At 48.0% G+C, this 24180-nt stretch overlaps 1 protein-coding gene across 1 annotated transcript in view; it reads left to right on the forward strand.

The window, feature by feature from the left end:
- LOC106592853 (rho guanine nucleotide exchange factor TIAM1) overlaps positions 1–24180 on the forward strand; it is a 141812-nt gene that overhangs the window by 95373 nt on the left and 22259 nt on the right. Inside the window, exons 15-23 of the mRNA XM_045690247.1 lie at positions 8838–9053; positions 9932–10000; positions 10250–10375; positions 13362–13470; positions 13759–13938; positions 14860–14978; positions 15198–15306; positions 19224–19282; positions 20446–20542. Coding sequence (XP_045546203.1) covers positions 8838–9053; positions 9932–10000; positions 10250–10375; positions 13362–13470; positions 13759–13938; positions 14860–14978; positions 15198–15306; positions 19224–19282; positions 20446–20542 — 1084 coding nt within the window. The remainder of the gene's footprint in view (positions 1–8837; positions 9054–9931; positions 10001–10249; positions 10376–13361; positions 13471–13758; positions 13939–14859; positions 14979–15197; positions 15307–19223; positions 19283–20445; positions 20543–24180) is intronic.

Raw genomic sequence — 24180 nt, forward strand, 5'->3', positions numbered from 1 at the left:
GATAGTCATAGTCCTATGTGCTTGTTGATTGTTTGTGTGTGTGTCTAATGTTGATGCTGTCTTTCCTTCTATTGACACTCAACAGTAGTGTGTGTGTGTGTGTGTGTGTGTGTGTGTGTGTGTGTGTGTGTGTGTGTGTGTGTGTGTGTGTGTGTGTGTGTGTGTGTGTGTGTGTGTGTGTGTGTGTGTGTGTGTGTGTGTGTGTGTGTGTGTGTGTGTGTGTGTGTGTGTGTGTGTGTCTAACCAATGTTGGTGTGGTATTTCTGACAGACAGAAAGACTGATACAGTCCCTACCTTGTTCAGCCACTCAACAACATGCTTATGTAATTGTGAATTACAGCACCTTGTTTGAACAGTTTGAACAGGGCAAGACATACATGGTATCATTTCATGTCGTTCTGAAGACCTCTCAACATGGTTTGTGTCCCAAATTACCCCCTATGTCGTTCTGAAGACCTCTCAACGTGGGTGTGTCCCAAATTACCCCCTATGTCGTTCTGAAGACCTCTCAACATGGGTTGTGTCCCAAATTACCCCCTATGTCGTTCTGAAGACCTCTCAACATGGGTGTGTCCCAAATTACCCCCTATGTCGTTCTGAAGACCTCTCAACATGGGTTGTGTCCCAAATTACCCCCTATGTCGTTCTGAAGACCTCTCAACATGGTTTGTGTCCAAAATTACCCCCTATGTCATTCTGAAGACCTCTCAATGTGGTTTGTGTCCCAAATTACCCCCTATGTCGTTCTGAAGACATCTCAACGTGGTTTGTGTCCCAAATTACCCCCTATGTCATTCTGAAGACATCTCAATGTGGTTTGTGTCCCAAATTACCCCCTATGTCATTCTGAAGACATCTCAATGTGGTTTGTGTCCCAAATTACCCCCTATGTCATTCTGAAGACCTCTCAATGTGGTTTCTGTCCCAAATTACCCCCTATGTCATTCTGAAGACATCTCAATGTGGTTTCTGTCCCAAATTACCCCCTATGTCGTTCTGAAGACCTCTCAATGTGGTTTCTGTCCCAAATTACCCCCTATGTCATTCTGAAGTCCTCTCAATGTGGTTTCTGTCCCAAATTACCCCCTATGTCATTCTGAAGACCTCTCAACGTGGTTTGTGTCCCAAATTACCTCCTATGTCATTCTGAAGACATCTCAATGTGGTTTGTGTCCCAAATTACCCCTTATGTCATTCTGAAGACATCTCAATGTGGTTTGTGTCCCAAATTACCCCCTATGTCATTCTGAAGACCTCTCAACATGGTTTGTGTCCCACATTACCCCCTATGTCGTTCTGAAGACATCTCAACGTGGTTTGTGTCCAAAATTACCCCCTATGTCATTCTGAAGACCTCTCAATGTGGTTTGTGTCCCAAATTACCCCCTATGTCGTTCTGAAGACATCTCAACGTGGTTTGTGTCCCAAATTACCCCCTATGTCATTCTGAAGACATCTCAATGTGGTTTGTGTCCCAAATTACCCCCTATGTCGTTCTGAAGACCTCTCAACGTGGTTTGTGTCCTAAATTACCCCCTATGTCGTTCTGAAGACCTCTCAACATGGGTTGTGTCCCAAATTACCCCCTATGTCGTTCTGAAGACCTCTCAACATGGTTTGTGTCCCACATTACCCCCTATGTCGTTCTGAAGACATCTCAACGTGGTTTGTGTCAAAAATTACCCCCTATGTCATTCTGAAGACCTCTCAATGTGGTTTGTGTCCCAAATTACCCCCTATGTCGTTCTGAAGACATCTCAACGTGGTTTGTGTCCCAAATTACCCCCTATGTCATTCTGAAGACATCTCAATGTGGTTTGTGTCCCAAATTACCCCTTATGTCATTCTGAAGACATCTCAATGTGGTTTGTGTCCCAAATTACCCCCTATGTCATTCTGAAGACCTCTCAATGTGGTTTCTGTCCCAAATTACCCCCTATTCTCGTCATAGTGCACTACTCTTGACCAGGGCTCCGTTAGGATGTAGGATGTCACTTGGGACAGATCCACGTTGTCTAGGCGAGTGGGTCTTGCTGAAGTTGAAGACCTACTTGTTGTGTGTATGATAGATTCAGTTAAAAACTAAACATTTTTTAAATGTTAGTTGTAATGTTAGTTGTAAAGTATTTTGTCTGTAATCTCTTTTTGGTTATGTCGAACCCCAGTAAGACTAGCTTTCGCCATTGGCGTCGGCTAATGGAGATCCTAATAAATTAAATCAAATCAAAGTGATGACAAAGGGACTAAGTTATATTAGTCTTTGATGTCACTTTATTTAAACAGTAAACCGTTTGATCTCTTCAGACAATCCTCTGCTGAACAGGTAAAATGCAGATAACATGAAGTAGATTGCAGGTGAAATGCTGGTCAAATACACATAAACAGCATGTATTGATCCAGCTGCAGACTTGTTGATTTGTCAGCAGTCTGATTGTAAGAGCTGAGACCTTTGACCTCTGGGTGTCTGGACAGGTGATGTGTTGGGGGTCAAGGATTGACCTGAAGTGTTGATCACCTGAAGTGGATCTTGTGACTCATCTGCCCTGTCTGTCTCTCTGTGATGATGTCATCTGTCTCTCTCTCTCTCTCTCTCTCTCTCTCTCTCTGTGATGGTGTCATCAGCCCTGTCTGTCTCTCTGTGATGATGTCATCTGTCTCTCTCTCTCTCTCTCTCTCTCTGTAATGTCATCTGTCTCTCTCTCTCTGTGATGTCATCTGTCTCTCTCTCTGTGATGTCATCTGTCTCTCTCTGTGATGTCATCTGTCTCTCTCTCTCTGTGATGATGTCATCTGTCTCTCTCTCTCTCTCTCTGTGATGATGTCATCTGTCTCTCTCTCTCTCTCTGTGATGATGTCATCTGTCTCTCTCTCTCTCTGTGATGATGTCATCTGTCTCTCTCTCTCTCTCTCTCTGTGATGTCATCTGTCTCTCTCTCTCTGTGATGTCATCTGTCTCTCTCTCTGCGATATCATCTGTCTGTCTCTCTCTCTCTGCGATATCATCTGTCTGTCTCTCTCTCTCTCAGAGACGTTCTGCAGCAACAAGCTGATAAAGTGACACTATCGTCCTGCTTTAGCCGTCTCCTGGTCCAACCCTTCCCATCCATCCTCGTTCAATTTCAATGTAACGGGAACATATGTTGGACGAAGCTGAATGGTACATATTGTGAATCGGACTCTGCTTTTCACCGCTGTACCGATGTGGTGCTGACACAACATTCTAGAAACTCAAAGATTCCTTCTGGTGTGTAAGTACCTCAGATAAGGGCATCTGCTGAGTGACTAAAATGGCGTGTGTGTGTGTGTGTGTGTGTGTGTGTGTGTGTGTGTGTGTGTGTGTGTGTGTGTGTGTGTGTGTGTGTGTGTGTGTGTGTGTGTGTGTGTGTGTGTGTGTGTGTGTGTGTGTGTGTGTGTGTGTGTGTGTTCCACTAAGAGGGAGTGATATGAAAGGAAAATGACTTGTCTCAGCATGGTAAAACTGGTTTGAACAGTAAACACACCTAATGTTGGGGAACGCCTACTGTGTGTGTGTGTGTGTGTGTGTGTGTGTGTGTGTGTGTGTGTGTGTGTGTGTGTGTGTGTGTGTGTGTGTGTGTACAGCAGACGATGTGATCCACAATGACAACCCATGATCAAGAGTAGACTAACCATCCCAGCCTCTTACTGTCAATGTATAAACCAGAAAGACACTGTGTTATTACTGAGGACTACGGCCGCGTCCCAACAATCTCTCCTACCTCACAAAATGTGCACTTGTTCACTTCCCTTCATGGATTTGAAAGGAAACTAGTCTAGTAGTCCAGTCCAGTCCATGGTCTAGTAGTCCAGTCCATGGTCTAGTAGTCCAGTCCATGGTCTAGTAGTCCAGTCCATGGTCTAGTAGTCCAGTCCAGGGTCTAGAAGTCCAGTCCATGGTGTAGTAGTCCAGTCCAGTCCATGGTCTAGTTGTCCAGTCCAGGGTCTAGTAGTCCAGTCCAGTCCAGGGTCTAACTGTCCGGTCCAGGGTCTAGTAGTCCAGTCCAGGGTCTAGTAGTCCAATCCAGTCCAGGGTCTAGTAGTCCAATCCAGGGTCTAGTAGTTCAGTCCAGGGTCTAACAGTCCAGTCCAGGGTCTAGTTGTCCAGTCCAGGGTCTAGTTGTCCAGTCCAGGGTCTAGTGGTCCAGTCCAGTCCATGGTCTAATAGTCCAGTTCAGGGTCTAATAGTCCAGACCAGGGTCTAGTAGTCCAGTCCAGTCCATGGTCTAATAGTCCAGTTCAGGGTCTAATAGTCCAGTCCAGGGTCTGGTAGTCCAGTCCAGGGTCTAGTAGTCCAGTCCAGTCCATGGTCTAACAGTCCAGGGTCGAAAAGTTCAGTCCAGGGTCTAGTAGTCAAGTCCAGTCCAGGGTCTAATTGTCCAATCCACTGTCTAACAGTCCAATCCATGGTCTAGTAGTCCAATCCAGGGTCTAGCAGTCCAGTCCAGGGTGTAGTAGTCCAGTCCAGGGACTAACAGTCCAGGGTCTAGAAGTCCAGTCCAGGGTCTAGAAGTCCAGTCCAGGGACTAACAGTCCAGGGTCTAGCAGTCCAGTCCAGGGTGTAGCAGTCCAGTCCAGGGACTAACAGTCCAGGGTCTAGAAGTCCAGTCCAGGGTCTAGTAGTCCAGTCCAGGGTCTAGTTGTCCAGTCCAGGGTCTAGAAGTCCAGTCCAGGGTCTAGTAGTCCAGTCCAGGGTCTAGTTGTCCAGTCCAGGGTCTAGTAGTCCAGTCCAGTCCAGTCCATGGTCTAATAGTCCAGTCCAGGGTCTAATAGTCCAGTCCAGGTACTAACAGTCCAGGGTCTAACAGTCCAGTCCAGGGTCTAATAGTCCAGTCCAGTTCTTGGTCTAGTAGTCCAGTCTCTGACAGTATATCACTCCTGTATATCACACCTCCTACGCATCTTAGCTCAGATGAATGTAAGTCAAGCACATCTTCATGAGCAGAAATCCACCAGCTTTCATGTGAACAGCAGTAGCTGTGATGTTAGACAGGAGCCTTTGTCAGGTCAGGGAGCGAGATAATTATGTAGATATATACGGTGTTGTAACGATGTACACATAGTTAAAGTACAAAAGGGAAAGTAAATAAACATAAATATGGGTTGTATTTACAATGGTGTTTGTTCTTCACTGGTTGACCTTTTCTTGTGGCAACAGGTCACAAATCCTGCTGCTGTGATGGCACACTGTGGTATTTCACCCAGTAGATATGGGAGTTTATTAAAATCGGGTTTGTTTTCGAGTTCTTTGTGGATCTGTGTAATCTGAGGGAAATATGTGTCTCTAATATGGTCATACATTTGGCAGGAGGTTAGGAAGTGCATCTGTTTCCACCTCATTTTGTGTGCAGTGTTGCACATAGGCTGTCTTCTCTTGAGAGCCAGGTCTGCCTACGGCGGCCTTTCTCAATAGCAAGGCTATGCTCACTGAGTCTGTACATGGTCAAAGCTTTCCCTAAATTTTGGTCAGTCACAGTGGTCAGGTATTCTGCCACTGTGTACTCTCTGTTTAGGGCCAAATAGCATTCTAGTTTGCTCTGTTTTTTTGTGAATTCTTTCCAATGTGTCAGGAAATTATCTTTTTGTTTTCTCATGACTTGGTTGGGTCTAATTGTGTTGCTGTCCTCTCTCTCTCGCTGTGTGACTCAACCTCTGGTTCATTCCACTGATAGAGAGAGAGAGGGAGAGGAGGACTAGCGGTTCTGGAGGGGCAGGGGGTGAAAACAATTGTGGACCCCCTTGTGGCCCCCCTAAATGTGGAGTATGAAATCATTTTTACATAACAGATTTTTGCTATGGTTCTTTTTTTACATCCGTTATTAGACAGTGGCAACGATGATGATTATGAACATGGTCTTTTACCTGCTAATGCAGTGAAGAAAACGATATGACAACAATAACGTCTAATGTAACTGGCCCCTTTAACAGTACAACTGGCCCCAGCTTGGCAGTTGAAATGGTCTAGAACCACCACTGGAGAGGAGGAGAGAGGGTTTGGCGTGTCTTGTCTTGCCTGGCATGTTGGCAGGTGTGGGATTCATCGTCGCCCCAGGGTTGGCACTGTTCTACTCTCTTTTCCCTGCTCTCACTGTGCTGGTCTGTTTGTCTGTCTGCTTGTCTGTCTGTCTGTCTGTCTGTCTGTCTGTCTGTCTGTCTGTCTGTCTGTCTGTCTGTCTGTCTGTCTGTCTGTCTGTCTGTCTGTCTGTCTGTCTGTCTGTCTGTCTGTCTGCTTGTCTGTCTGTCTGTCTGTCTGTCTGTCTGTCTGTCTGTCTGTCTGTCTGTCTGTCTGTCTGTCTGTCTGTCTGTCTGTCTGTCTGTCTGTCTGCTTGTCTGTCTGTTTGTCTGTCTGCTTGTCTGTCTGTCTGTCTGCTTGTCTGTCTGCTTGTCTGTCTGTCTGTCTGTCTGTCTGTCTGTCTGTCTGTCTGTCTGTCTGTCTGTCTGTCTGTCTGCTTGTCTGTCTGCTTGTCTGTCTGTCTGTCTGTCTGTCTGTCTGTCTGTCTGTCTGTCTGTCTGTCTGTCTGTCTGTCTGTCTGTCTGCTTGTCTGCTTGTCTGCTTGTCTGTCTGTCTGTCTGTCTGTCTGTCTGTCTGTCTGTCTGTCTGTCTGTCTGTCTGTCTGCTTGTCTGTCTGCTTGTCTGTCTGTCTGTCTGTCTGTCTGTCTGTCTGTCTGTCTGTCTGTCTGTCTGTCTGTCTGTCTGTCTGTCTGTCTGTCTGTCGGTCGGTCGGTGTGTGTGTCTGTGTTTGTCTGTGTCTGTGGGTGTGTCTGTGTGTTTACCGGTGTCTGTGCCGGTGTCTGTACCGTGTGTGTGTGTGTGTGTGTGTGTGTGTGTGTGTGTGTGTGTGTGTGTGCCGGTGTGTGTGTGTGTGTGTCTGTGCCAGTGTGTGTGTGTGCCGGTGTGTGTGTGTGTGTGTCTATGCCGGTGTGTGTGTGTGTCTGTGCCCAGATTGTTGTTCCTCTAGGTGTGCCTTAACAGAGCACGCCCCTAACGGTGTTTTTGGGAAGAAAATAACATTGGTTTCCATGGTAACTTCTCGCCCTGGTTACTTTGAGATCCTTTGATTTGAAGAAAATAAAACTGACGGGGGGGCGGTTGATACACAACGCAGAGAGAGAGGAGAGGAGAGGAGAGGAGAGGAGAGGAGAGGAGAGGAGAGGAGAGGAGAGGAGAGGAGAGGAGAGGAGAGGAGAGGAGAGGAGAGGAGAGGAGAGGAGAGGAGAGGAGAGGAGAGGAGAGGAGAGGAGAGGAGAGGAGGACACGGAGGGGTGGGGAGGAGAGGGAGGACACGGAGGGGAGGGGAGGAGAGGGAGGACACGGAGGGGTGGGAGGAGAGGGAGGGGTGGGGAGGAGAGGGAGGACACGGAGGGGTGGGGAGGAGAGGGAGGAGAGGGAGGACATGGAGGACAGGGAGGAGAGGGAGGGGTGGGGAGGAGAGGAGAGGAGAGGGAGGACACGGAGGGGTGGGGAGGAGAGGAGAGGGAGGGAGGACAGGGAGGAGAGGGGAGGAGAGGGAGGAGAGGGGAGGAGAGGGAGGACAGGGAGGGGTGGGGAGGAGAGGGAGGGGTGGGGAGGACACGGAGGGGTGGGGAGGAGAGGAGAGGGAGGGAGGACAGGGAGGAGAGGGGAGGAGAGGGAGGACAGGGAGGAGAGGGGAGGAGAGGGAGGACAGGGAGGGGTGGGAGGACAGGAGAGGGAGGGAGGACAGGGAGGAGAGGGAGGGGTGGGGAGGACACGGAGGGGTGGGGAGGAGAGGAGAGGGAGGGAGGGAGGAGAGGGGAGGAGAGGGAGGACAGGGAGGGGTGGGAGGACAGGGAGGAGAGGGGAGGAGAGGGAGGACTAGGGAGGAGAGGGAGGGGCTAGATGACAGGGAGGAGAGGGAGGGGCTGGAGGGGAGGGAGGGGCTAGATGGGAGGGAGGGAGGGAGGGGCTAGATGGGAGGGAGGGAGGGAGGGGCTAGATGGGAGGGAGGGAGGGAGGGTGGGGGGAGGGGCTAGATGGGAGGGAGGGAGGGAGGGAGGGAGGGAGGGAGGGAGGGTGGCGGGAGGGGCTAGATGGGAGGGAGGGAGGGAGGGAGGGGCTGGAGGGGAGGGAGGGGCTAGATGGGAGGGAGGGAGGGAGGGAGGGTGGGAGGGAGGGGCTGGAGGGGAGGGAGGGGCTAGATGGGAGGGAGGGAGGGAGGGAGGGTGGGAGGGAGGGAGGGAGGGAGGGTGGGAGGGAGGGAGGGAGGGAGGGAGGGGTATATGACAACGAAGACAAATGTTTCCATTTCCTCATCAGGAAATGTGTTTCGATTCATGTCAACTCTAATGTTGAATACACAAATCCCACATATCTAATTCTCTCTCTGTATCTCTCTGTATCGCTCGCTGTCTCTCAATTCAATTCAAAGGGGTTTTATTGGCATACTTGTTTACATTGCCAAAGCAATAAAAATAATAATAAACAATAGTGAGAAGAAAGAAAAACACATGGAAACATGAACAGTAAACATCACGTCACAGTGTTGCATTATCAGCTATGTTTTAACAATGTGCAAATAGTTGTAGTACGAATAGAAGGGGAAGATGGATAAACAGATAATAATGACGGTGGTATTTACAATGTTTGTGTTCCACTGGTTGCCCTGTTCTCATGGCAACGGGCCACAAATCTTGCTGCTGTGATTGCATGTTGGTATTTCACATAACAGATATGGGAGTTTATCAATGTTTGATTTGTTTTCAAATTCTTTGTGGGTCTGTGTGATTTGTGGGAAAAATATGTCTCTAATATGGCCTGTCTCTCTCTATATATCTCTCTCTTTATCTCTCTCCGTCTCCACAGAGTACTGAGCAGGTGACTGCATACTGCCGGAGTCTCCATGAGATGAATCCTTCCCATGTTCCCCCTCAGTCTTCCTCGTCCTGCTCTTCCTCCCTCTCTCCCAGCCAGTCAATGCCAGTGGCGGCGGGCTTTGCCATCCAGAGACAGCTGTCACACGCCGACAAACTACGTAAAGTCATCAGTGAACTGGTGGAGACTGAGAGGACCTACGTCAAGGTTAGTAGAGAGTGGTGGTGGTGGAGGTGGTGGTGGAGGTGGTGGTGGAGGTGGTGGTGGTGGAGGTGGTGGAGGTGGTGGTGGTGGAGGTGGTGGAGGTGGTGGAGGTAGTGGTGGAGAAGGTGGTGGAGAAGGTGGAGGTGGTGGAGAAGGTGGTGGAGAAGGTGGAGGTAGTGGTGGAGGTGGTGGAGAAGGTGGAGGTGGTGGAGAAGGTGGAGGTGGTGGTGGAGGTGGTGGTGATGGAGAAGGTGGAGGTGGTGGAGGTGGTGGAGAAGGTGGATTTGGTTTGGAGAAGGTGGAGGTGTGGAGGTGTGGAAAGGTGGAGTATTTGGTGGTGGTGGAGGTGAGGTGGTTTTTTTTGGAGGTGATGTTGTTGGAGGTGGAGTAGTGTTGGTAGTGGTGGAGGTAGTGTTGGTGGTGGAGGTGGTGGAGGAGGTAGTGTTGGTGGAGGTGGTGGTGGTGGAGGTGGTGGTGGTGGTGGTGGTGGTGGAGGTGGAGGTGGTGGTGGTGATGGTGGAGGAGGTGGAGGTGGAGGTGGTGGAGGTAGTGTTGGTGGTGGTGGAGGTGGTGGAGAAGGTGGAGGTGGTGGTGGAGGTGGAGAAGGTGGAGGTGGTGGAGAAGGTGGAGGTGGTGGTGGTGGTGGAGGTGGTGGGGGTGACACAGACAAACTCCTAGTTTCTAACATGGATCAATGCATACAGTACAACAGTCATAACACAACACAACAGTCACAACACAACAGTCACAACACACAACACAACAATCACAACACTGTCAGTCACACACACACACACACACACACACACACACACACACACACACACACACACACACACACACACACACACACTCTAAACCCTGTCTCCTCTCTCCTGCAGGACCTGGGCTGTCTGATCGAGCGCTACCTTACCCCATTACAGAAGGAGAGCTTCCTCACCCAGGATGAGGTAGGTTCAAAGGTCATCTCATAGACACCCCCTGCATGCTACTGGGTCATCATGACTGTGGATAGGGTGGTATTCATTAGGGGGCACCGTAGCAAAATGTACTCAACGAATTGGACAAGCTCAGGTTCTCTTTTTCTTCCCCCGTTTGGAATTAAGATCTCTATAAAATACTGATCATGTTTACAAGACAATATCTTTAATAGTAATTGCAAAGCAAGATGGTTACCGTTGCTATGCTACCTCCTCCAGCTGGATGTCCTGTTCGGTAACCTCGGAGAGATGCTGGAGTTCCAGGTAGAGTTCCTGAAGACTCTAGAAGACGGGACCAGACTGGTAGCCGACCTGGACAGGCTGGAGAGAGTAGAACAGTTTAAGGTACAGTCACATTTTCCTATGGGTCCTGGTTAACAGTAGTGCTCTATGGGTCCTGGTTAACAGTAGAGCACTATGGGTCCTGGTCAACAGTAGAGCACTATGGGTCCTGGTTAACAGTAGAGCACTATGGGTCCTGGTCAACAGTAGAGCACTATGGGTCCTGGTTAACAGTAGTACCCTATGGGTCCTGGTCAACAGTAGTGCCCTATGGGTCCTGGTTAACAGTAGAGCACTATGGGTCCTGGTTAACAGTAGAGCACTATGGGTCCTGGATAACAGTAGAGCACTATGGGTCCTGGTTAACAGTAGAGCACTATGGGTCCTGGTCAACAGTAGAGCACTATGGGTCCTGGTCAACAGTAGTGCACTATGGGTCCTGGTTAACAGTAGAGCACTATGGGTCCTGGTCAACAGTAGTGCCCTATGGGTCCTGGTTAACAGTAGTGCACTATGGGTCCTGGTCAACAGTAGAGCACTATGGGTCCTGGTCAACAGTAGAGCACTATGGGTCCTGGTCAACAGAAGTGTACTATGGGCCCTGGTCAACAGTAGAGCACTATGGGTCCTGGTTAACAGTAGAGCACTATGGGTCCTGGTCAAGAGTAGAGCACTATGGGTCCTGGTTAACAGTAGTGCACTATGGGTCCTGGTTAACAGTAGAGCACTATGGGTCCTGGTTAACAGTAGAGCACTATGGGTCCTGGTCAACAGTAGAGCACTATGGGTCCTGGTTAACAGTAGAGCACTATGGGTCCTGGTTAACAGTAGTGCACTATGGGTCCTGGTTAACAGTAGTGCACTATGGGTCCTGGTTAACAGTAGAGCACTATGGGTCCTGGTTAACAGTAGAGCACTATGGGTCCTGGTCAACAGTAGAGCACTATGGGTCCTGGTCAACAGTAGAGCACTATGGGTCCTGGTCAACAGTAGAGCACTATGGGTCCTGATCAACAGTAGTGCACTATGGGTCCTGGTCAACAGTAGTGCACTATGGGTCCTGGTCAACAGTAGAGCACTATGGGTCCTGGTCAACAGTAGAGCACTATGGGTCCTGGTTAACAGAAGTGCACTATGGGTCCTTGTCAACAGTAGAGCACTATGGGTCCTGGTTAACAGTAGTGCACTATGGGTCCTGGTCAACAGTAGTGCACTATGGGTCCTGGTCAACAGTAGAGCACTATGGGTCCTGGTCAACAGTAGAGCACTATGGGTCCTGGTCAACAGTAGAGCACTATGGGTCCTGGTTAACAGAAGTGCACTATGGGTCCTTGTCAACAGTAGAGCACTATGGGTCCTGGTTAACAGTAGTGCACTATGGGTCCTGGTCAACAGTAGTGCACTATGGGTCCTGGTCAACAGTAGAGCACTATGGGTCCTGGTTAGTAGTAGTGCACTATGGGTCCTAGTTAACAGTAGAGCACTATGGGTCCTGGTCAACAGTAGAGCACTATGGGTCCTGGTCAACAGTAGAGCACTATGGGTCCTGGTTAACAGTAGAGCACTATGGGTCCTGGTCAACAGTAGAGCACTATGGGTCCTGGTCAACAGTAGTGCACTATGGGTCCTGGTCAACAGTAGAGCACTATGGGTCCTGATCAACAGTAGTGCACTATGGGTCCTGGTCAACAGTAGAGCACTATGGGTCCTGGTCAACAGTAGAGCACTATGGGTCCTGGTTAACAGAAGTGCACTATGGGTCCTTGTCAACAGTAGAGCACTATGGGTCCTGGTTAACAGTAGTGCACTATGGGTCCTGGTCAACAGTAGAGCACTATGGGTCCTGGTCAACAGTAGAGCACTATGGGTCCTGGTTAGTAGTAGTGCACTATGGGTCCTGGTTAACAGTAGAGCACTATGGGTCCTGGTCAACAGTAGAGCACTATGCGTCCTGGTCAACAGTAGAGCACTATGGGTCCTGGTTAACAGTAGAGCACTATGAGTCCTGGTTAACAGTAGAGCACTATGGGTCCTGGTCAACAGTAGAGCACTATGGGTCCTGGTTAACAGTAGAGCACTATGGGTCCTGGTTAACAGTAGAGCACTATGGGTCCTGGTTAACAGTAGAGCACTATGTGTCCTGGTCAACAGTAGAGCACTATGGGTCCTGGTCAACAGTAGTGCACTATGGGTCCTGGTTAACAGTAATGCACTATATAGGGAATAGGGTGCCATAGGGCTCTGGTCTAAAGTAGTGTACTATATAGGGAATAGGGTGGCATAGGGCCCTGGTCTAAAGTAGTGCACTATATAGGGAATAGGGTGCCATAGGGCTCTGGTCTAAAGTAGTGCACTATATAAGGAATAGGGTGCCATAGGGCTCTGGTCTAAAGTACTGCACTATATAGGGAATAGGGTGCCATAGGGCTCTGGTCTAAAGTAGTGCACTATATAGGGAATAGGGTGCCATTTGGCTCTGGCCTAAAGTAGTGCACTATATAGGGAATAGGGTGCCATAGGGCTCTGGTCTAAAGTACTGCACTATATAGGGAATAGGGTGCCATAGGGCTCTGGTCTAAAGTAGTGCACTATATAGGGAATAGGGTGCCATAGGGCCCTGGTCTAAAGTAGTGCACTATATAGGGAATAGGGTGGCATATGAGGCGCAGGCACAGATTGCCTCCCTATTTTGAATCCTATTGATAGTGTGTGTGTGTGTGTGTGTGTGTGTGTGTGTGTGTGTGTGTGTGTGTGTGTGTGTGTGTGTGTGTGTGTGTGTGTGTGTGTGTGTGTGTGTGTGTGTGTGTGTGTGTGTGTGTGTGTGTGTGTGTGACAGCAGACAATGTGATCCACAATGACAACCCATGATCAAGAGTAGACTAACCATCCCAGCCTCTTACTGTCAATGTATAAACCAGAAAGACACTTTATATATATATATATATAACCTGCATATCTAAGGGAAAAATAAAAGATGGGTTTCCTCTCCTGCTAGATTTAATATTATTTAGAATAAATTGTATTTCATAGTCTACATCTGTTTCTCCAGAAAGTGCTGTTCTCTCTGGGTGGATCGTTCCTGTACTACGCCGATCGCTTCAAGATCTACAGTGCTTTCTGTGCCAGCCACACCAAGGTCCCCAAAGTCCTGGCCAAAGGTATGGTGCACTGTATATTCTATTAGTACTACGTAGTAGCACATATAGGTGCCCTAGCTAGCTGCTTGTTTTTAAGATATACCCTGCCACAACTAAGATCCTGGCCAAAGGAACAGCTTCTCCTTTCACATTCGCTCGTGCTGGGAAAAAAATAAATAAATTATATTGTACGGTTGTATCACGTTGTCTTTCTCTTGCTCTCTCGTCTAACACTATGGGGGTTGGGGGTGGATGTTTCATGGCCATGTAGTAAAGATAATTATCATTTCTGTATTGTCTGTGGTCCAGCTAAGACAGATGCAGACTTCAAAGCGTTCCTAGCAGAGAGGAATCCTAAACAGCAACACTCTTCAACCCTGGAGTCCTACCTGATCAAACCCATCCAGAGAATCCTGAAGTACCCACTACTACTGAGAGAGCTGTACTCACTGACTGACCCTGAGAGTGAAGAACACTATCACCTGAATGGTAAGGAGGGAGGGAGGGAGGGAGGGAGAGGAGGGAGGGAGGGAGGGAGGGAGGGAGGGAGGGAGGGAGGGAGAGGGAGAGGGAGGGTGGGAGGGGGGAGGGGGGATGCATGGAGGGAGGGAGGGAGGGAGGGAGGGAGGGTGGGAGGGGGGAGGGGGATGCATGGAGGGAGGGAGGGAGGGAGGGGAGGGAGGAGGAAGAGGGAGGGAGGGAGGGAGGGAGGGAGGGAGGAGAGGGAGGGAGGGGGGGAGAGGGAGGGAGAGGAGGGGTGTGTGTGAGTTGTATCAGAGTCCTGAAGTACCCACTACTACTGAGAGAGCTGTACTCGCTGACTGACCCTGAGAGTGAGGAACACTATCACCTGAATGGTAAGGAGGGAGGGAGGGAGGGAGGGAGGGAGGGAGGGAGGGAGGGAGGGAGGGAGGGAGGGAGGGAGGGAGGGAGGGGGAGAGGGAGAGGGAGGGTGGGAGGGGGGGAGGGGGGATGCATGGAGGGAGGGAGGGAGGGGGGGAGGAGGGAGGGAGGAGGGAGGGAGGGAGGGAGGGAGGGAGGGAGGGAGGGAGAGGAGGGGTGTGTGTGAGTTGTATCTGACTCCTGAAGTACCCATGCTGCTTTGGGAGCTGTACTCAACAGAGGATCGCTAACATCTAGTTCTATATGATGGTGTGTGTGTGTGTGTGTGTGTGTGTGTGTGTGTGTGTGTGTGTGTGTGTGTGTGTGTGTGTGTGTGTGTGTGTGTGTGTGTGTGTGTGTGTGTGTGTGTGTGTGTGTGTGTGTGTGTGTGTGTGTGTGTGTGTGTGTGTGTGTGTGTGTGTGTGTGTGTGGTGTGTGTGTGTGTGTGCGTGCGTGCGCGCGCGTGTGTTGGGGATCCATTGTGTTGTCACGGTTTGTAACCTCTGCTTTTCTCCTCGTCTTCCTCAGTTGCGATGAAGGCCATGAACAAGGTGGCCAGTCACATCAACGAGATGCAGAAACTTCATGAGGAGTACGGCGCCGTGTTTGACCAGCTCATCAATGAGATGACTGCAGACAAGAAGGAGGTCACTCATCGACCAAAGATTTATTTTAACAGATATTCATGATCAATTTGCCCTTAGAACAATAATCTATTAAAGTCTATGTAAATCCCAGATTTTCATTATCTAACAAAATTATATTATAATTTAAAATATATCCTAATGTAAGTCTTGAATACCATTTCCACCAGGATTTCCACGAGACCTTGTTTTAATGGATCTATCTCTGTGTGCATGTCTCAGGTATCCGATCTATCCATGGGAGATCTTCTCCTCCACTCCACCCTGGTGTGGATCAATCCTCCAGCCTCCCTGGTCAAGGGCAAAAAGGACCCTGAGCTGGCAACCTTCGGTAGGGGTTACACTCACTACTAGACACTGGGGATCCACATAAGGCCTATTACTAAGGGCCTTCTTCTTAAGGCCTTTGTAGACCGTACGATTTTTACCGTCCCAGACGAAAACGTCCACGTTGTGGGGAAAATTCTTAGGTGGTAAACGAGCGTCGGCCGTTTTGGCTCGTTCAGTGTGACAGGGTCTAGGTCTGCCGGTGAAGTACCACTACATCCGGTTTTAGGCTCCGATAAAGTTTGTACGTGAAAACTATTTTTAAGATACATATTTTCACTCGCAAATAAGCGTAAAAACATTAACCATGATTTATATTTCTTAATATTTTTTATATATATTTCTTAATAAAGTGACATTTGGCATGACATTTGAATAATATTCTAGGTGCAACAGTAAAAGTATTGCAGGGAATACTCAGTCTGTAGGATGTGTACTAGGTGTCATGCGCAGATGAAATACACTTCTGTGGTTGACCTGGAAGTGTATTCACCCCCCCTCTCCTCTCTCTCTCTCTCGACGTTTCCTGTCGTACAGTAGCCTCGCAAGCCAATCGCAGAATGTGATCACAGAACTGAAGCAAATCATACAATCTGGCCAGGTTAATATCAAGATTTTAATTCGGGAACATCGCACAGTGTGATGTGATAATCGTAAAAAGACTGAATACGACGTACAGTCTGCAAAAGACCTTTAGTAATGAAATAACATAATATATCTGAAATTAGTGAGGAAATTATGTACATTTAGATTGTATCGTCTGTCAAATATTCTCCATGTTAACGATCGTAATGATTTTGTGAAGGCTAAAACTCTCTCATACTCTGTCTTGCAAGGCCAGCAAGGCTATTGACTGTAGCATAGTGTTTCTGGAGAACCTACAGTGTTCAGCCACTTTAAGGTATTAATAGAACATGTCACAACCTCCAAGGACTTTTCCCAGGCCAGGCAGGGTAGAAGACAACAGAGTGAGTGGGTGAGAGCTTTTCCCAGGCCAGGCATTAGTAGAAGAGAACATAGTGAGTGGGTGAGAGCTTTTCCCAGGACAGGCATTAGTAGAAGACAACAGAGTGAGTGGGTGAGAGCTTTTCCCAGGACAGGCATTAGTAGAAGACAACAGAGTGAGTGGGTGAGAGCTTTTCCCAGGACAGGCATTAGTAGAAGACAACAGAGTGAGTGGGTGAGAGCTTTTCCCAGGACAGGCATTAGTAGAAGACAACAGAGTGAGTGGGTGAAAGCTTTTCCCAGGACAGGCATTAGTAGAAGACAACAGAGTGAGTGGGTGAGAGCTTTTCCCAGGACAGGCATTAGTAGAAGACAACAGAGTGAGTGGGTGAGAGCTTTTCCCAGGACAGGCATTAGTAGAAGACAACAGAGTGAGTGGGTGAGAGCTTTTCCCAGGACAGGCATTAGTAGAAGACAACAGAGTGAGTGGGTGAGAGCTTTTCCCAGGACAGGCATTAGTAGAAGACAACAGAGTGAGTGGGTGAGAGCTTTTCCCAGGACAGGCATTAGTAGAAGAGAACAGAGTGAGTGGGTGAGAGCTTTTCCCAGGACAGGCATTAGTAGAAGACAACAGAGTGAGTGAGTGAGAGATTTTCAAAGGCCAAGTGGTACATTTTAATGATTGTGTTAGTGGTTAATGTTGTGTTAGTGGTTAGTGTTGTGTTAGTGGTTAGTATTGTGTTAGTGGTTAGTATTAGTGTTGTGTTAGTGGTTAGTGTTGTGTTAGTGGTTAGTATTAGTGTTGTGTTAGTGGTTAGTGTTGTGTTAGTGGTTAGTATTAGTGGTGTGTTAGTGGTTAGTATTGTGTTAGTGGTTAGTATTAGTGTTGTGTTAGTGGTTAGTATTGTGTTAGTGGTTAATATTAGTGGTGCGTTAGTGGTTAGTGGTTAGTGTTGTGTTAGTGGTTAGTGGTTAGTGTTGTGTTAGTGGTTAGTGGTTAGTGTTGTGTTAGTGGTTAATATTAGTGTTGTGTTAGTGGTTAGTATTAGTGTTGTGTTAGTGGTTAGTATTAGTGTTGTGTTAGTGGTTAGTGGTTAGTGTTAGTGGTTAGGGGTTAGTATTAGTGTTGTGTTAGTGGTTAGTGTTAGTGGTGTGTTAGTGGTTAGTGGTTAGTGTTGTGTTAGTGGTTAATATTAGTGGTGTGTTAGTGGTTAGTGGTTAGTGTTGTGTTAGTGGTTAGTGGTTAGTGTTGTGTTAGTGGTTAGTGGTTAGTGTTGTGTTAGTGGTTAGTGTTATGTTAGTGGTTAGGGGTTAGTATTAGTGTTGTGTTAGTGGTTAGTGTTGTGTTAGTGGTTAGTGGTTAGTGTTGTGTTAGTGGTTAGTGTTATGTTAGTGGTTAGGGGTTAGTATTAGTGTTGTGTTAGTGGTTAATATTAGTGTTGTGTTAGTGGTGTGTTAGTGGTTAGTGTTTAGTGTTGTGTTAGTGGTTAGTGTTGTGTTAGTGGTTAATATTAGTGGTGTGTTAGTGGTTAGTATTAGTGGTGTGTTAGTGCTTAGTGTTGTGTTAGTGGTTAGTGGTTAGTGTTGTGTTAGTGGTTAATATTAGTGGTGTGTTAGTGGTTAGTATTAGTATTGTCTTAGTGGTTAGTATTAGTATTGTGTTAGTGGTTAGGGGTTAGTATTAGTGTTATGTTAGTGGTTAGTATTAATGCTAACCCCTAAAAGAATACATGTAGTTTGTAAATCTTCTTTGGTAAATGCTTTACAATGTGGTATGAAATGATGTGCTATTCTAATGCTCTTCCCCTTCACCCCTTCCTCTCTCCATCTCTCTCCCTCTACCTTCCTCCTCCCTCTCTCCATCTCTCTCCCCCTACCTTCCTCCTTCCTCTCTCCATCTCTCTCCCCCTACCTTCACTCTCACCTCTCTCCATCTCTCTTCCCCTACCTTCCTCCTCCCTCTCTCCATCTCTCTCCCTCTACCTTCCTCCTTCCTCTCTCCATCTCTCTCCCCCTACCTTCCTCCTTCCTCTCTCCATCTCTCTCCCCCTACCTTCACCCTCACCTCTCTCCATCTCTCTCCCTCTACCTTCACCCTCACCTCTCTCCATCTCTCTCCCCCTACCTTCACCCCCACCTCTCTCCATCTCTCTCCCCCCTACCTTCACCCCCACCTCTCTCCATCTCTCTCCCCCTACCTTCCTCCTCCCTCTCTCCATCTCCCTCCCCCTACCTTCCTCCTTCCTCTCTCCATCTCTCTCCCCCTACCTTCCTCCTTCCTCTCTCCATCTCTCTCCCCCTACCTTCACCCCCACCTCTCTCCATCTCTCTCCCCCTACCTTCCTCCTCCCTCTCTCCATCTCCCTCCCCCTACCTTCCTCCTTCCTCTCTCCATCTCTCTCCCCCTACCTTCCTCCTTCCTCTCTCCATCTCTCTTCCCCTACCTTCCTCCTTCCTCTCTCCATCTCTCTTCCCCTACCTTCCTCCTTCCTCTCTCCATCTCCCTCCCCCCTACCTTCACCCTCACCTCTCTCTCCCCCCTACCTTCCTCCTCCCTCTCTCCATCTCTCTCCCCCTACCTTCCTCCTTCCTCTCTCCATCTCCCTCCCCATACCTTCCTCCTCCCTCTCTCCATCTCTCTCCCCCTACCTTCCTCCTTCCTCTCTCCATCTCTCTCCCCCTACCTTCCTCCTCCCTCTCTCCATCTCTCTCCCCCTACCTTCCTCCTTCCTCTCTCCATCTCTCTCCCCCTACCTTCCTCCTTCCTCTCTCCATCTCTCTTCCCCTACCTTCCTCCTTCCTCTCTCCATCTCTCTCCCCATACCTTCACCCTCACCTCTCTCCATCTCTCTCCCTCTACCTTCACCCCCACCTCTCTCCATCTCTCTCCCCCTACCTTCCTCCTCACCTCTCTCCATCTCTCTCCCCCATACCTTCACCCCCACCACTCTCCCTCTCTCTCCATCTCTCTTCCAGTGTTCAAGACAGCGGTGGTCTTTGTGTACAGAGATCGCTCCAAGCAGAGGAAGAAGCTTGTGAGTTTTCCTTTACCCCTGTTACTATACTGCTGGGGGGCCCATGTCCTAGAGGGCGTTTTGGAATGCTTTTAGTTTTGGAACAGACACAATGGGGTCACCCGTAGAGTGGATCTGGGTTAATGCTCCCTCTAAAGTCTTCATGTGAAAGTAAAAGGGTTGAGTGCTCCAATAAAATATGCACTTTCTGTACGCTCTATAAAGTAGAGGGGGGACTGTTTATTAGATACAGTATCATTACGCTCTATAAAGTAGAGGAGAACTGTTTATTAGATACAGTATCATTACGCTCTATAAAGTAGAGGAGAACTGTTTATTAGATACAGTATCATTACGCTCTATAAAGTAGAGGAGAACTGTTTATTAGATACAGTATCATTACGCTCTATAAAGTAGAGGAGGGACTGTTTATTAGATACAGTATCATTACGCTCTATAAAGTAGAGGAGGACTGTTTATTAGATACAGTATCATTACGCTCTATAAAGTAGAGGAGGGACTGTTTATTAGATACAGTATCATTACGCTCTATAAAGTAGAGGACTGTTTATTAGATACAGTATCATTACGCTCTATAAAGTAGAGGAGGACTGTTTATTAGATACAGTATCATTACGCTCTATAAAGTAGAGGACTGTTTATTAGATACAGTATCATTACGCTCTATAAAGTAGAGGAGAACTGTTTATTAGATACAGTATCATTACGCTCTATAAAGTAGAGGGGGGACTGTTTATTAGATACAGTATCATTACGCTCTATAAAGTAGAGGAGGACTGTTTATTAGATACAGTATCATTACGCTCTATAAAGTAGAGGACTGTTTATTAGATACAGTATCATTACGCTCTATAAAGTAGAGGAGGACTGTTTATTAGATACAGTATCATTACGCTCTATAAAGTAGAGGAGGGACTGTTTATTAGATACAGTATCATTACGCTCTATAAAGTAGAGGACTGTTTATTAGATACAGTATCATTGCACACACTTGTAGCAAACCTTGCTCTAAAAGTGTGTGTGTGTGTGTATGTGTATGTGTATGTGTGTGTGTGTGTGTGTGTGTGTGTGTGTGTGTGTGTGTGTGTGTGTGTGTGTGTGTGTGTATGTGTGTGTGTGTATGTGTGTGTGTGTGTGTGTGTGTGTGTGTGTCTCTCTTTCAGGGCGGGTCTCATCGTCCTGCTGTGGCAGATGACAGAGTCCCGTTCCTGTTCCGTCACATGATCTCGACAGACGCCCTACAAGTCCGCGCCCTCACAAGTATGTGTTTCTTTCTTTTACTCTGCCGGATCCCTCCACCTTTTACTCTGCCGGATCCCTCCACCTTTTACTCTGCCGGATCCCTCCACCTTTTACTCTGCCTGATCCCTCCACCTTTTACTCTGCCGGATCCCTCCACCTTTTACTCTGCCGGATCCCTCCACCTTTTACTCTGCCTGATCCCTCCACCTTTTACTCTGCCTGATCCCTCCACCTTTTACTCTGCCGGATCCCTCCACCTTTTACTCTGCCGGATCCCTCCACCTTTTACTCTGCCTGATCCCTCCACCTTTTACTCTGCCGGATCCCTCCACCTTTTACTCTGCCGGATCCCTCCACCTTTTACTCTGCCTGATCCCTCCACCTTTTACTCTGCCTGATCCCTCCACCTTTCTTTCTGCCGTCCTCTCTACACCCCTCTCACCCTCCATTAGAGAGGTCTTCACGGGGTCCAAAAAAAGTTGGACCAGTTCCAAAATGTACCTGGGGCTTTCACCCCCGCATCCGATATACATGAATATATTTTTTTTATAATGTACAGACTCGTCTAAACGGGTCTAGACCCGAGGACAACTAGACCCGTTTCCTTTTAGACCTGGTCGGATCCAGACCCGGTCTGATCCGAGTGAGGGAAGCAGCAGAAAAGTAATTATTTAAGCTACTTTATTACGCGGAGCTGATAAGACCTGAGAGAAGGGAGGGAGAGAGAGGTGCCGTACTGTGAGAGAGTGACACAGGGAGGGAGAGAGAGGTGCCATACTGTGAGAGATTGACACAGGGAGTGAGAGAGAGGTGCCGTACTGTGAAAGAGTGAAACAGGGAGGGAGAGAAAGGTGCCGTACTGTGAGAGATTGACACAGGGAGGGAGAGAGAGGTGCCGTACTGTGAGTGAGTGACACAGGGAGGGAGAGAGAGGTGCAGTACTGTGAGAGAGTGACACAGGGAGGGAGAGAGAGATGCCGTACTGTGAGAGAGTGACGCAGGGAGGGAGAGATAGGTGCCGTACTGTGAGTGAGTGACACAGGGAGAGAGAGGTGCCGTACTGTGAGAGATTGACACAGGGAGGGAGAGAGAGGTGCCGTACTGTGAGTGAGTGAGTGACGCAGGGAGGGAGAGATAGGTGCCGTACTGTGAGAGATTGACACAGGGAGGGAGAGAGAGGTGCCATACTGTGAGAGAGTGACACAGGGAGGGAGAGAGAGGTGCCGTACTGTGAGTGAGTGACACAGGGAGAGAGAGGTGCCGTACTGTGAGAGAGTGACACAGGGAGGGAGAGAGAGGTGCCGTACTGTGAGTGAGTGACACAGGGAGGGAGAGAGAGGTGCAGTACTGTGAGAGAGTGACACAGGGAGGGAGAGAGAGGTGCCGTACTGTGAGTGAGTGACACAGGGAGGGAGAGAGAGGTGCCGTACTGTGAGAGATTGACACAGGGAGGGAGAGAGAGGTGCCGTACTGTGAGAGAGTGACACAGGGAGGGAGAGAGAGGTGCAGTACTGTGAGAGATTGACACAGGGAGGGAGAGAGAGATGCCATACTGAGAGAGTGACACAGGGAGGGAGAGAGAGGTGCCATACTGTGAGAGAGTGACACAGGGAGGGAGAGAGAGGTGCCATACTGTGAATGACACAGGGAGGGAGAGAGAGGTGCCATACTGTGAATGACACAGGGAGAGAGACCGCAACCAACCCAGCCGACTCGAGCTATAGTAGACTAATAGCTGCCATAGCTAGGCTAATTTATCATCCAATACAATGACGCAGTACCTTGTCTTGACTGCATCAAACCCGGGAGAAGCTAGTTAAGCTAGCTAACGTTAGCTAGCTAGGTTATTTATCATCCAATACAATGACGCAGTACCTTGTCTTGACTGCATCAAACCCGGGAGAAGCTAGTTAAGCTAGCTAACGTTAGCTAGCTAGGCTAATTTATCATCCAATACAATGACGTAGTACTTTGTCTTGACTGCATCAAACCCGGGAGAAGCTAGTTAAGCTAGCTAACGTTAGCTAGCTAGGCTAATTTCTCATTCTACAGTTAATAACAACTCCATTCAGAAAAATGAAGTAGCAGCCCTGTTGGCTCTCGGTCGTTATTAGCTGTCTTTCTACTTTAACTATTAATTCCGTCATTTTAATTCCATCTTCCACTGATTAGGTATCTCCTAACGTTTACCACACAGAGGCTCTGTGACCGTAGCTTATTGACGCTTTGATGACTTATGATCGGCCAACCACAACAAACTGTTTGTGCCCCAGATCTGTGACAGTCATATCCGACCCGGAACCTGTGACAATCAGATCAAATCAAAGTTTATTTGTAACGTGCGCCCGAATACAACAGGTGTCGTAGACCTCACAGTGAAATGCTGAATACAACAGGTGTAGTAGACCTCACAGTGAAATGCTGAATACAACAGGTGTAGTAGACCTTACAGTGAAATGCTGAATACAACAGGTGTAGTAGACCTTACAGTGAAATGCTGAATACAACAGGTGTAGTAGACCTCACAGTGAAATGCTGAATACAACAGGTGTAGTAGACCTTACAGTGAAATGCTGAATACAACAGGTGTAGTAGACCTTACAGTGAAATGCTGAATACAACAGGTGTAGTAGACCTTACAGTGAAATGCTGAATACAACAGGTGTAGTAGACCTTACAGTGAAATGCTGAATACAACAGGTGTAGTAGACCTCACAGTGAAATGCTGAATACAACAGGTGTAGTAGACCTCACAGTGAAATGCTGAATACAACAGGTGTAGTAGACCTTACAGTGAAATGCTGAATACAACAGGTGTAGTAGACCTCACAGTGAAATGCTGAATACAACAGGTGTAGTAGACCTTACAGTGAAATGCTGAATACAACAGGTGTAGTAGACCTTACAGTGAAATGCTGAATACAACAGGTGTAGTAGACCTCACAGTGAAATGCTGAATACAACAGGTGTAGTAGACCTCACAGTGAAATGCTGAATACAACAGGTGTAGTAGACCTTACAGTGAAATGCTGAATACAACAGGTGTAGTAGACCTCACAGTGAAATGCTGAATACAACAGGTGTAGTAGACCTCACAGTGAAATGCTGAATACAACAGGTGTAGACCTCACAGTGAAATGCTGAATACAACAGGTGTAGTAGACCTCACAGTGAAATGCTGAATACAGCAGGTGTAGTAGACCTCACAGTGAAATGCTCAATACAACAGGTGTAGTAGACCTTACAGTGAAATGCTGAATACAACAGGTGTAGACCTCACAGTGAAATGCTGAATACAACAGGTGCAGTAGACCTTACAGTGAAATGCTGAATACAACAGGTGTAGTAGACCTCACAGTGAAATGCTGAATACAACAGGTGTAGTAGACCTCACAGTGAAATGCTGAATACAACAGGTGCAGTAGACCTTACAGTGAAATGCTGAATACAACAGGTGTAGTAGACCTCACAGTGAAATGCTGAATACAACAGGTGTAGTAGACCTCACAGTGAAATGCTGAATACAACAGGTGTAGTAGACCTCACAGTGAAATGCTGAATACAACAGGTGTAGTAGACCTTACAGTGAAATGCTGAATACAACAGGTGTAGTAGACCTCACAGTGAAATGCTGAATACAACAGGTGTAGTAGACC

This window comes from Salmo salar, chromosome ssa11, assembly GCF_905237065.1.
Source record: "Salmo salar chromosome ssa11, Ssal_v3.1, whole genome shotgun sequence".
NCBI classification, from domain to species: Eukaryota; Metazoa; Chordata; class Actinopteri; order Salmoniformes; family Salmonidae; genus Salmo; species Salmo salar.